The sequence below is a fragment of the Myotis daubentonii genome, chromosome 10 (genome assembly GCF_963259705.1).
Source record: "Myotis daubentonii chromosome 10, mMyoDau2.1, whole genome shotgun sequence".
Taxonomy (NCBI): Eukaryota; Metazoa; Chordata; class Mammalia; order Chiroptera; family Vespertilionidae; genus Myotis; species Myotis daubentonii.
In genome coordinates, this window is record NC_081849.1 from 48,190,853 (window position 1) to 48,204,652 (window position 13,800).

General features: G+C 40.4%; 1 protein-coding gene across 1 annotated transcript in view; it reads right to left on the reverse strand.

The window, feature by feature from the left end:
* Nucleotides 1-4,398: 4,398 nt before the first annotated feature.
* Nucleotides 4,399-13,800, reverse strand: part of CALCR (calcitonin receptor) — a 37,575-nt gene continuing 28,173 nt past the window's right edge. The window contains exons 8-13 of the mRNA XM_059656036.1: nucleotides 12,421-12,574; nucleotides 8,931-8,991; nucleotides 8,779-8,845; nucleotides 7,810-8,028; nucleotides 6,422-6,463; nucleotides 4,399-4,865 (exon numbers count right to left, since the gene is read on the reverse strand). Coding sequence (XP_059512019.1) covers nucleotides 4,551-4,865; nucleotides 6,422-6,463; nucleotides 7,810-8,028; nucleotides 8,779-8,845; nucleotides 8,931-8,991; nucleotides 12,421-12,574 — 858 coding nt within the window. The 3' untranslated portion in view covers nucleotides 4,399-4,550. The remainder of the gene's footprint in view (nucleotides 4,866-6,421; nucleotides 6,464-7,809; nucleotides 8,029-8,778; nucleotides 8,846-8,930; nucleotides 8,992-12,420; nucleotides 12,575-13,800) is intronic.

Sequence of the window (13,800 nt, forward strand, 5' to 3'; positions counted from 1 at the left end):
GTTTTGTGTGTTGTTTGTTTTTTTGTGTGTGTGGTTTTTGTGTTGTTTTGTTGTTGTTTTTAAAAAGCAGCTGCAGGCACCCTTGTTTCAAATCCTAGCTCAGCCACTTACTGTGTGACTGGTGGGTGCATTGTACCTCTTCTCTTCCACTTAGTTTTCTCGTCACTGAAATGGGGATAAAACTAGCTTGGGCTGCTATAATGAGTAAGCAAGCTAATGAATGTCTCTAGGTCTGTATTAACTGCAGTGTTTCATTGCTGTCCCTTTGTTGTTGTTCTCAAATGATCTCTATTTAAGGGATGTTCCCTCTAACTTTAAGCCCCATGATATGCCTCTTGGGAATGACAACGTACAGAAGCTGTGAGGCCTGGGTGCATTGGAGGATTGCTCTGTCTAGGGAAAGGCTTGCTGCCCTTTCAAAGGCTAACCTCCCACCCTGGGTGCAGAGGCTTCGCTGGGGGGGGGGGGGGGGGGGGGTTAGGTGGAGGCCTCTGTGTGAGAGACCGGTGTGCTCGCTTTCATCAGCCAGTCTGGCATGGTTAGACAGAGACAGATTTCCTGATCTATTTTGAATGTTGGCGTGTTGGGTTTTTTTGTTGTTGTTTTTGGTGTTTTTGTTTTCATTAAAGACATTTCAATTTTGGAGGCAATTTCTCCAAATTAAAATAAGACAATAAGTCTCTTAGGTAAAGGAGACAGCGATGACATGCAGTGGCATTGCTGGTCAGTCGCAGAAGAGCGAGGACACAGTTTGAATCTCAGTGGGAGGGTTTCTGGGACAGGTAGGTAGAAGGCATGGAGTTGCTGTACAAGTAAAATGAACACTGATCAGGGACCTAAGAGACTGGCTGGTCAATGCATAAGATAAGGGGAAAACCTCTGAAACCTTTCAGAGATGCCTGGTAATCCCCATGGAGGAAGATACCAGAGTAGAAAATCGTCTTGACCTAAGTTAGTTTCCAGTGTCAATGGCTGTGTATTCTTTTCTTCAGTGTTTCATATTATTCTGATATTAAAGAGATTACTTCTGTGTCCAGAGGAATAAAAATCATCAGAAATATAGTTAGTTCTTAATTTTCAAATGTGGCCTTTCTACCTTCGTCCTTGGTCCTTGCACGCACATATCATCCCTTTTCTTTCTGCTTTCACGTCTTGTTTCCCCGACCTCCACACTCTGCACAGGTAAAACCAATTTTACTACCAGTAAGCTTATGTTAGGAGGGAGACAGCGTGCCTCCATGCTCAAAATAACCAATAAAGTTTGCTTCTGAGTTTACCTGATTGCTTTTCTAAATGTGGCTTCTGATCCCCCCTCCATGAATAATCTTATTTCAAACTTCGAATGTTAACTCCTTTGAATAGTAGTTGAGCTGTAATGTAGCCCATGAAAGAATCACTGTTTTAAACCTCGTTGTCAAGAAAACGAGCCCTTGCTAAGCCTTTGTGCAGAGGTCTGTTCTGAGGATGTTTCCTATACCTTGAAGATGTCCCACCCGGCACTAGCAAGGAGGAAAGATCACATCCAACCACAGGCGTTGCTTTGTTTTTCCACCCTCCAGAATATGAGCAGTTATGGTTTGAGGATAATGGTTCACTTAGCAGATTTTGATTTTTACCACTGACTCAGCAGAGAAGCAGTTATCACTGCAAAGAAAGTTTGCCATGGTAACTACTATTAATATGTATTTGTTGTAAAGCTGAATGAAAGGTACGTGAAACATCAATGACAATGAATGAAGAAACGAATGAGACAGGTCGGAGCTCCATGATGATGGCCTTTCTGCCATGTCTTCGTTAACATCTTTCCTGTCTCAGGACCCCATGATACGCATGTGCACCCAGAGGCCTTTTTTAGATCACTTTATAGTTGGGATCAAGCAGGTGGACAGCGGACCATCTGAGTTCAAGCTACCCTCTTGAAGAGTCCGATTTTACAGTCTGATGGGAAATTACTTTTGTTCTTCAAGATCACAAGGGTGTGTTACCCACTAAAACATAAGGGGAAAGACATAGCCCTTATGTTTTTTTTTTTTTTTTTTTGAAAAAGTTCTCCAGATCTCACGAGACCCATTTTAGATGCTATTGCATGTGAAGAAGTACAAAATTTGCCTGTTCCCTTTTGTCAGTCCAGCACAGTTCTGAGTTACATCAGTTTTTACATGTAATGCTTTCCAGATCTGAACATCTTTCCAATAGTGGCCTTTATGTATTTTAATGATATTTAATGAGTTGCCTTTTATCCAGCCTCAGTCTCAAACTATATTAAAAATCAATGATTATAACAATTCTAATCATCTGATGTGATGTTGGACAGTTCAGGACTAGTCCCAGAATAATGAAAACCAACAACAAAACAACCAAGAACAATGAAAGGCTATGATACTTTCTTGCCCTAGATTTCTTTGCTGTGCTTCCCAAACTTATACAATATAGATTGATGGTTGTATGTGGTGTTTGTATTGTGCTCAAGGTTATGAGAAATATGCCACGGAGTTTATAGTCATATTGCAGGCCGAAGATGGTTAAACTGACAAAGATAATAACCTTAATGGTTTTGCACATGGTTTTCTAACTTCTGCTGTAGTGTTAACCAGATGAGATGTTAGCAGCCCATGACTGAAATGAAAAAGGACATGGAATGAGCAGGAGATGAATGAATGACAAGATAAATAATATATTTCTTTAGAAAATATGCAAATACACACCTTTTTGCTTATCACAGATGATGTATTGATTTATACATATACATAGCATAAGCATTTCACAATTTTGGCACAATGTGCAATTCTATAATAAGCTATTTTGTTCGTCAGCCCCTACTGTATTAGCTAAATAACATCTAGAATATTTTAGCAAAATATTATCACAGTTGTACTAGAGCTGCCTGAAATACACTGCTTTCCATGTCTGTAAACAAAAATAGACTACTACATAAACACTGTGATTGAAAAAATACCCTCTTTATAACTCCTCCCTTACCTTCAGCAAAGGAGACTTAGCTACTTTAGTATCCAAAATATTTTTCTGAAAGAATATACTTTTTGGGGGGGTGGGGATGGGGGTTCACTATATATGTAACCAAAACAAATTAATTTTTTTGTCTTACCACAACTAAATCACTTCTAGGCAGTAGCATAAGATATCATAGATTAGACGAAATTTGCAGGGTTTCGATGTATCTCCTCAATTAGCATACCAATTGAATAATGATCACTCTGATTACTGTGGCAAATTCACGTATCAATTTCAGGTGCCATTAATGATACTGATTTACTCAGGGATTTTTGAAGATTTTATACTGAGGATGTAAAGAGAGATATGGGAATATAATTTTGGGCTTCAATGAGAAACTACTTTTATTTTTAAATAAATTTGAATATGGTTAAACTTGTAGTGGTTACATATCTTTTTCCTCCTCCGGTTTGGCTAATCATTGCAAACAGAGGTCAACCAGAAACTGATTTCTAATCAGCCGTATTGAGTCTTCCTGGGAAAGACTGGGATCTTATTAAGCTGTGAAGCAGAGTGGATGGCAGTTAATAGACTTTTAGGATGCGTTATCAATTCGAATTATCTTTTACTGCTAGATAGCACCCAAGGGTGAGGTAATTGGCTTTATAAAATTTGGAATGGTTTGCTTTACAAATCTTAGAATTTAGGAAAGTTGAGAACTCTCTTTAAAGAGAATATTCTCTTCCATTAGGAATTACATTTTTGGCAGTTTTGTGAAAAATTTAGCAAAGGGTTCTTTGTGACCTCCCAATTTGTAAATGTCAGCAACTAAAGCATATTCAACATGAAGGCCAATTCCTTACAAAAGTGAGGGCTGCCCAGTGGACAGGATTATCCAAAACCAGGCTGAGCATACAATCTGAACAAACCAATTCATAAATCGGCCCACCTAATGTTTTGAGCAAATTGACTTAAAAAAAAATTTTTTTCATTCAAAGCATTACGTCTTCCTGCCAAGTACAGATCTTTCCCCTACATTCTTGGTCATCTCTATATTAGAAAGCCTCTTTGTCTTGTGGAGGTCCTGTTGTAATTTGTGTGGTTTACATGGTGTGGATGGTAAAACATCTGAGTAACATTGGAATTGATTGAAATAGATTAGAAGTTTAGATCCATAGCCAAATACAGAAATATTCTAATTCAAATTTTAGAGTTAAAAGTGAAAATATTGACAGTGATTTTGATTTTTAAAGGTATAAATGGCTCAAGATTTTACAATGAGCACCCTGGATCTGAATTAGGTCAATTTAATTGTTTTCCTTGGACACCTTGCTTGCATTACACCTGCATTTCAGTCCTAGATGAAAGATGGAATTTACAAGTGTTGGCAGTGGGAGACTCCATTCCTTAGACCGTCTCCCATAGCAATAGTACCAAGAAGAACATTCTTCAGATTCACTATGGATAAAATCACTTAACAATTCTTCACAAATGATATATCTGACTCCTGGGAGGATGGTGATCACTTTAAAAGCATGGGTGGACTTTCTCCCAGGATGTGAAGCCTCAGAGATCATGATGCTGTATTTGCTTTACATTTAAGCGCATGACTCCTGCTCTAAGATTTCCAATGGGATGATCTCATGAATCTCCTCGCCCAGGTTGATTTCGGCTTCAACTTCGTATTCGACGTCATTGTTGTTCCCCTCCAGGTTGTTGGCAGCTGCGTGGTTCCTCGGCTCTCGGTGGCAGATGCACACGGGGATATCACCAGGATCAGCATTGGTTGCAGCCGCAGCTGCAGCCAGAGCTGCCAGCATAATATTGTATTTCTGCCGGCGGTTGGCGTATCCGTTGCGCTGCTCCCAGCGGATTTTGCACAGTTGCAAACGGCGTGTCAGGGCTTCTTGGACCTGGAAGAGAAAAAGTCTTGTTATCATATAATTGTCAGAAATGACCCAAGCCAACTTTAGGAGCACAATTCTTGGAACTTATCAGAGGTTCAAAGTGGTCGGTTGAATTGTAAATCTGATCTAAAGAACTGTATGGTATATACTCTGGCTGTGCAGAGAAGAAGAATTTGCAAATTGGAGCACTTGTTACTTGTCTAAGCTATCACGGGCAAGGTTACTTGCTACTATGCAAAGGTTTCTTCTTTTGCTCTTAAGTCCAATGAGTGAAATTTGATTTGGTTTCACACTCAATATATGGCATACACATCATATTAGGGAGAAGCATTTTATCTGCTACCATCTCTGACAAGGCAGAAGCTTTCATCTGAACCTCTACATTATTGGTCATGAAAATATATATGGAAATCATAGCACAGTTCTGGGTTTTATAATTTTGCTGATTTTCCTTTATCTGATATGGCCAGATAGAACTCTGGTTAGCGGAGTTACAATCTTTTCAGGATAAAATTATCTCTTTCTATTGATAGACTTCTAATACATAAACAATTCTCTTTAGGATTTAGATTTTTTATTTTTACAATGTATTTTCCTGTTCGAACTAGCCAAGAATTGGCATGACTTTATTTGGGTTGTTCTTTCCTTTAAACATGGGTTCTTAAAAATCAGGTTTATAATCTAGGAGCCACCAAATGCGCTGTTGTGGACTTAGGAAACGTATTGTTTAAGCATATTTTTGGAGAAGCAATGTCCCCAGACAAAGGCAACTGATAGTTTCCACCCATTCAGCATTTCTCAAATACCAACACTGTCCTTATAAATAAAACTTAAACAGATAATCGGAAGTATCCAAGGTAGACAGTAGTCAGTATAGATGAGTTTGTAAAAGTACCCAGCAGAAATAAAACAGGAAGTCTTTGCTTCTTCTCACCTGCCCTTTTCAAATAATCCCATTGGAGTGCCATGCATATTAAGTACCCAGCTCAGCACGAGGCCAAGGGTTTGAAGTCTAATTTTTTACAATTATTACTATAGACGTGTTCACAGCCCTCTATCATTGTATTCCAAAATTATAACCTATCCTTTTGTGTGGAGATGACAATCTGCGTTAATTTGTAAACCACACATATTAGAATGGGGCCTTAAGCGGCTAGGTTTCAATAATTACACTTTAATAAGGGCAATTATTTTCTACAATACCACAGATTGAGTCTGATGCTGCTTTGATCCAAGAATAAGGACATTAAATCTGAAAAAAAAACAAACCCAAAACACCCCCCAAAAAAACAAAAAACAACAACAAGGAGACTTTCGTTGCTCCTGAAGCATCAAGGGTGCAATCCAAGCAAATCAGGACTTAGCTGCCCGTCTGAATACTATCTGCAATTGTGCCACACGAGCATAGAAAAGACTCAGTGGTAGAAAAACACAACTTGGCTAGTCATGGTACCCTGTAAGGAAAACTGTAGAAGTGAGGCCACATGAAAAGAGGCCCTTTGGAAACTGAAGTACTGGCTTTCTATAAGCGAGTGGCGGTATTATGTGAAAGGCATGCTTACGGTGGTGTTGTAGAAGCAGTAAATCATCGAAACGAAGAATCCCTGTAAAGAGGAGGAAGGGTAGAGCTGGAGTTACTTTTGTGTGCATTACACTGTTTAGCCATCAATATAATTAGTCACTCTGGAGAGGAACATTTTACTGTTGCGATAGCAAGTCAAGGCTTGATGAAAAGCAGTTACTACCACTCATATTCAGTGCTTCACTACCAGAAAATGCCATGTATTTTTCTTGTTAGAAGAATTCTGTCCTTTAGTTAAAAGGATAGCTCTGGTCAGTATGGTTAATTTGCTGCTGCCTTTAACATGAAGATTTATAGCAGAATATGCTGATTAGAGCGGATTTGAAAAGAATGTTTTGTACTTAATTTAAAAAACTGAGACCTTGTAGAGTTTAGTAAAGAAAACTTTTGCAGGCACGAGAGTCACAGTGCCTGGCTGTGGGCCTGACTGTGCCCCGTGTCTTCACGGTGAACTAGTGCAGTACTGTACCCACAGCCAAGTTCATCTCTCAAAGAAGGACACAGACTAAGTGACCTCTGAGATCCTGGCCACTACTCAGAAGTTCCCTTACATTTAAGCTTTAATTATCAATAGAAATGGCAGAAGCAATTATTAAAACAATCCCTAAACTTTATTTTTAGCCCTATTAATTTTGACCTCCAGTAGTAGCAAGTATAATTACTTTGAAATTTATAATTAAGACAGCAAAACTCTGGCCTAAGAGCCTGTGGCAGACTCACCTCTGCCTGAGGACCCTCCATGCCCCAACCTGCTTTCAAAGTACCTAGTACTATGTCTTCAAGTGTGTCTGTGGATCTGGGGCAGAGTGAATGGAAACAGCCATTCTCCATTTTTGTGTGGCAGACCGGGCGAAGTTCCTGAGAGCCCAACCCTGTTCTCTCCCACAAGAGGACAGACCTGAATGCACTTCCCTTTACAGTCACTGAACGTGACCGATGGATTCCTGACACCCCTGTGACCAATGGAGGGTGACAGAGCAGAAGCCATGAATGGCTCTGTGCAGATTCATTACACCTCATCCCAAAACTGATTCAATGTTTACTGATGAAAAGAGGTTCTGCAAATTACCAAGCGGGAGAATATGCCCATTCTCTGGAGTCTGCCTACCATTGCAGGAATGGCTGACCTTATAGATATTCTAGGGTCCTGACCTCTCTAATCATGGTCAAGGCAATCAAATGAAATAACTGAAAAAAAACTGGATTCCAGTTTAAGAGGGATACAGCTTCCAGCTCGGGGTCCAGCGGAAGGATTTCATCCAGATACAACATCTGCTTCTCTGCTCTGTGTTTTCGAAGTGTGAGCGACTATGTTGATAGTAACCTAGCTGAGCAGGTATGTAATAAACACACCCGTGGCTTCCTTACCTGGAAATGACTCAGAAAGTGCATCACGTAGTCATAGACTCGGGCAGGAATCTTGGTGTGAGGCCTCCAGGGTAAGATCACAAACTGGATTCCCAGCAGGGGCACCAGGAACATAGTGGCCTTCACTGCCTTCAGATACCGTCTGCCGTCATGCTGACGGTCATTCTTAATCTTCTTCACGAGCACACGGAGGATGTTGAGCAGAAAGAAGAAGTTGACCTGCAAAGAGAAGATGTTATGAATGAGCAGACCATCCAGATCAGTACCACTGAAGGACACCCACTTTCCTTCATTCTTTATTCAATGTGGGGAGCAGAGATGACTTACACAGGACGTGAGACTGCCTAAAAGGGCATATTCTCCCCCAACCCAACTTCTTACTAGTCATGTGATTCTGGGTGAGTTTACTTGAGTCTTTGGACCTAGTTTTCCTAATGAGTAAAATATCCTGGTGATGTATCTCCTTTGAAGGGCTGCTGTTAGAAACAGCATGGGAATGTATGTGAAGTGCATGAAATACTTTAAGTGCATGATCATTGGTAGGTAGGGTGATGGCTCATGTATCAAAGATAAAGTGGAAGATAGTTTTGCTGGGCAGAGCCCAGGGGGAAAAGTGCAGAGGGACTTTGCTGTCCCTCACTTTCTTAACAGCAACATCTTCAACATTCCTCAGCCCTTGCTCTTTACCTTTAAGAGAATTTGGTTATAGTATTGTTTTGTTTTTGTTTTTTTTAAAAAAACTTAACCTTTGGTGTAGGGGTATAGAAATGAGCTTATGCACCCCCCCCCCATTTTATTAAATACAACATTTTTTTCAACCAAAGACTCTCATATCAAATTGTTCTTATTATAGATCATCACTTAATTAGTTTCATTTAAAAATTTTAATATATATGCTATATAGAACCATCGTCAAAGAAATCCTCAGAGATAACATTGTTAGCAATAGACTTAAAAAGCAGTTCTCACCGTCAGTGCTGCCATGATAGGGCCGTGGATGATGTAAACCAGATAGGTTTCCACACTCATCCAGCAGCTGAAAAAAAGGGTGGGGGGAGAATATATCAATATAGATGCGTTTTATTTACATGTATTTATTTAACTAAAAACTGCCACAATACCTGTCATTGAAGCGCTTCAGCCTGGCAATAGCATGGGTTATAGTCGGCACCACCGGGAACCCTAAAAATGTAAATAGGTATATATTACACCTGGTTTTCTGGTCAGAAGTTACAACTACAACTGAATGGAAAATGGTAGTTTACTTTAAAAAAATAGTGGCAAATTTAACATCTCTGTCAAGATATTTCCCTGATGTGTTTGCACAAATTATCTTTGGTCAAACCAGGTAAATATGTTCTTGGTTAGAATACCATGTGCTTTCAGGGAGTTTGGTTAAGAGCACCCAAATAATTATGGTAGGTCTAGTCTACTAGTCTACTCTCCCTAGGACTGTTCTACCATTGTTTTGTCTTGATGATGGTGATGATGATGACTTAGTCCAGAGAGCCTTCCATTGTGTGTGAACTGGGCTCTCTCATGGGGAGAAGCTGGTCCCCCTGGAGGGGTGTGACCTGGGACAGCAGGTGGAAGAGGCCGTGTGATTGCTCTGAAAGCCTTGTTAGTGTTTGCAGGATTCCTTCTCGGCCGCTGGTGTTCCTGTTTGTGTCCTGTGCACTGATCCTGTTCTCTTCCAAGAAGAGCACTTCGGAAGAGCCAGTGTAAGTTCTGGCTGCAGAATCTTTGTGAAGGCAGTGTAGTATTGACTTCTCCGCCTACACCTGAAGTGCTAGTGGAAACAATTTTGAATTTATAAACAGAATGATGGAGATAGTTACTGGCAATGCATCCTACCAGGCTGCATCTTTTTAAAAATAAATATTCGTTCTCTGCAGGTTGTCTAGAATACAGTTGTCATTTTCGTAAGAAAAATATATCTGTTTTTCTCAGATGTACCCATGTACAATAGAGTATGACTTAATTTGGTTTGAAAAATCTGTTGAATGAGTTTTTAAGTAATTATCAGACTAAGAAATGTGTCTCAGAAGTAAATTAGACTTACACACTTTGATTTTCTGAGAATTATATGCAAAAAGAGAGTGCCTGAAAATATTGAGTTTTCACCAGAGAACCACCTCACCTTCTAAACCCATGAAGCATATAATTTAATAGGAACATCGATTAAATGTTTGACCTGAAAGAATTTTGAGTTTGACTATTTATATGAGACATAATTGCGTTGTATCCACAGCAGTTCTAACATACTGTTTCCCCACTTGGGTTTAGAGATATTCATTCCCTGGATTTATTCTGAAATACATACTTTTAATTAGACAAGAGAGGCATATGGAGATTTCACTCTCATCTCATCATTTTGTAGAAAGGAAAATGTGTTTCTTACATATTACATACAGGAGTATCGGCCACAAATCTGCTAATTCCTGTGGCTCTTTGCCTTCCTCTAGACAGGCTACCTCTTTTTCTGCACTTAAAAAAAAAATCCTCACTCAAGAATATGTTTATTGACTTTAGTGAGAGAGAAAGAGAGAAACATCGATGTGAGAGAGAAACATCGATCGGTTGCTTTCTATATATACCCCAACCAGGGTTCAAACCCGCAACCTAGGTATGTGCCCTGACTGGGAATTGAACCTGCAATCTTTTGCTGTCTGGAACGATGCTCCAATCAACTGAGCCAACTGGCCAGAGCTCATTACATTCTTTTTGATACAGCTGACCAACTTGTTCCTTTCCTCCTTTGAATTGTTTATGCATGTTAAGCATATGTTTTCATTGATTGTCTATGATGCTGCTGCGGAAAGCTTTTATAACTAATTCACAATGTAACCGTATGGAAAGAGCAGTATAAATTGTTCCTTCCAGGGTGCCCTCATCCCTGCTGAATGTCACAGGCAAGACTCAATGTACATCCTTTTCTTCCATGAAAAATTGTTGAGTATGGCAGATGGGTGTTCTTAAATAGTCAAAACTGGTACAAGAAGTATGCCGTACATTTATTTCAAAAGAAGTAAGTCAAATAGATCAGACAGAAATGGTGTCTCTCTGAGTGGGGGTGCATGGGGCAGGCCTGGTTGAGATGTTATTTTCAGGTCTTCAATTGAAAGGTATCTGACCAGCACCAATCATTACTCTTGTGATGATCAGAATTGCTATTGGGAGGCTTAAATTATATCCAGTTGATTCTTGGCATGGCCAGTTTTTGGAAGATTAGAAATTCTTGAAAGGGTGTGTTTGATGCTGAGAAGGGCAGGGGAAGGAAAGATCAACCTCTTGTGCAAGGCTGGAGCTAAAAGAAAAAAACAATAAAAGCCCATTTTGATCTTTGTATTCTGAGTTGTTTTGAGGACAGAGAAGAACAGGAGAACCTAGCACCTGTGGTGGGGCCAGTAGATTAGTCAGAAACCTGATTTCTAATTCCACTGGATGGTTAAGGAAACGGGATTCTGGGCTCCTGCTGCGACTCCCCAGGGTGGCGTGGCCCACAAGGTGAGCCGTCCAGTTCACAATCTATACCAGAGCTGTCCCTAGGCAATATTTGTTTGATCTGCTTATATGATTTCCCAGACACCTTCTATACAATTGGTAACAATGTCTGTTGCGCAGGGATTTAAATATTAAGGTTGATGTTCTTAGAAAGCTTTTGGATTATCCTCCATCCTCAGTAAATACTTTCTCTCTTATCCACATTTTTAGGAGCTTCCCAAAATGTGGCATTAAAGGGCAGGCTTAGTTGAAAATACGCCACAGCCTCTGCTCCGAGTCACAGTCATCTTATCAAGGGAGAGCAAAGGCGGCCTTGGCCCTCCAGTAAGAATCCTCCTCTCGTAAGGGAGTTTCATGGGATTTTTTTTTTTTTTTGGTAATAAAGCAGCATGTGCTTTTGTCCCAGAGCCTTTTCCCTCTCACTACCTCATCATCCAACTGCTCCATTTTAACCAGGGTGAGCTAGGCTGTTAGCAGCTCTGAGGGAAAGGGAACAGTTCTGAAGAGTCCTCATGGACCATAGCACCTGCCTTAGTCAATCTACAGAAGCGGTCACAGCTGAAGCAACCCAGGGATAGGATTTTAAAGCCATTACCATGTGCAATGATGTCAGATAGGCTCTATTTGGAGGCCTACATCTATTTCTCATCTAGACTCCACTTCTTGACCTGTCATTGGAGGAATCCTGCTGTTGGGTTGACAGGAAGGAATGTTCTTGAGGAAGGGATGTGGGTGAGGGTGAAGGACATACAGCATTCAAAATGCGGAATTCTCCTTTGCTCTACAAACAGATGAAAAATAAAGCTGAAAGGGGGCCTACTCAGATCTTCTCTCAAACAGAGTATGGTTTTTGCCTATCCATTAGCTGGGTTACCTGAATACGTTCATAATCATATCCCCCCATTTCCGCACTGACCCCTATGTTCATCACAGTCTGTATAAACTTGTTAAAGGGATTCTGCCAAGTTCTCTTGGAGACTGAACTCTTTCCAGCATCTCAAAGGACCAGGGCCCCTGACTAGTCTCTCAGACCAAGAGTCCAAGAACATTATAAATATATAGGTAGAGGTGAGAGTGGCTCAAAACTCAGATGGAGGAAATACATACCCCAGCCCAAGAGATAATACCACTTCATGTTTTGTTCCCCATTGAACACGTTCACCACAAGGAGTTTGTGCAGATAGATCCCTTCACAGAGCATCCAGAAATAATTGCATAACATCAAGTAATGGTTGATACAATTCAGAATCTTGCAGCTCAGCTGTCAGAAAGAAATGGAGATACTCAGTGGAAGACACGGGCAAGGATTTGACAGTAAACAGAGGGTACATGTGACAATGAGTCAAAGTATCTGCATTCTGCCCATATTCAGCTTCCCCGAGCATCTGTTAACACATGCCACCCTCTGTATCCACAAATCAGAGTCATGGTGCATAGGTCATTTGCACTACATATAAACAGCCATCTAGGGGAGTGGAAGCCAAGTCCCTAAACTGTTCTTTTTCTATTACACTTGGGTGACTTGCATGGATCAGACAAATTTATTTTTCTTCAATGAGTCTGAGACCCATCATTTTCCAGAACAGCCAAGGATCTGTCACATGACTTTTAAAGCACCTTTTCTATGGCCAGTGAAGTGAATAACCCAGAAATGGTTAATGCTGCTCCTGAAGTTCATTGATATGTTGGTGATATCTCTTCAGGCACAAAGAGGAGATAACCAGGGGATGCATTTGTCATATATGATCCAGGAGCTATGCTGAACCCAACTGATGACTTCTGCTCTAGTTACTTGCTGGCCTTTTAGTGCTGATAATCTTAATCATCCAAGAGCATAAGCTCCCTGTTCCAGCAGAGTCACAATGCAATGGGAACTTCCTGACTTTGATCCATATATACACTAAAACCTCAGGAGAAGGGACTATAGAACTTCCTATCAAGATGTTAGTGCAGTCGGTAAACTAAGGGGCAAAAATGTTCGGTCAACTTGAAAACTGTCAATGTGAACATTCTCTAAAGCTAGCTGAATGAAGGAGGAAAATCCCCCACCCAGAAAGTCAGCATTAACTAATTTTGTAGGGAAGTACTGAAGTGTCTCCAGAGGAATCTAAAGGTATAACATTTTTAATTAAATGTGACTGTGTCATGCAATCCTGAGCTGATTTCTGATAAAGCCTTAGAGAAAATGAATTGAGTCTATGGAACTGCAGACATGATTTGGTGTGTTTGGGCGAAGGGGTAAGCTCTGGAGAAAAAAAGTCCCATCTGAGATAAGTACATTGGAAGATAATCCAGGAAGTAGCCAAGGAAGCATTCTGGAAATGTTCAGCAAACAAAAATACAGTCAACAAAAAAGCAGGATACACAGTGGAAAAGAAAGTCTGCTGGCAATGCAGCAGGGGAATAAGAATTAACAGCTTGCTAAGCTCAAGAGTCTTTCTCTATATCAGTGGTTCTCAACTAGTGGGTCACGACCCCTTTGGGGGT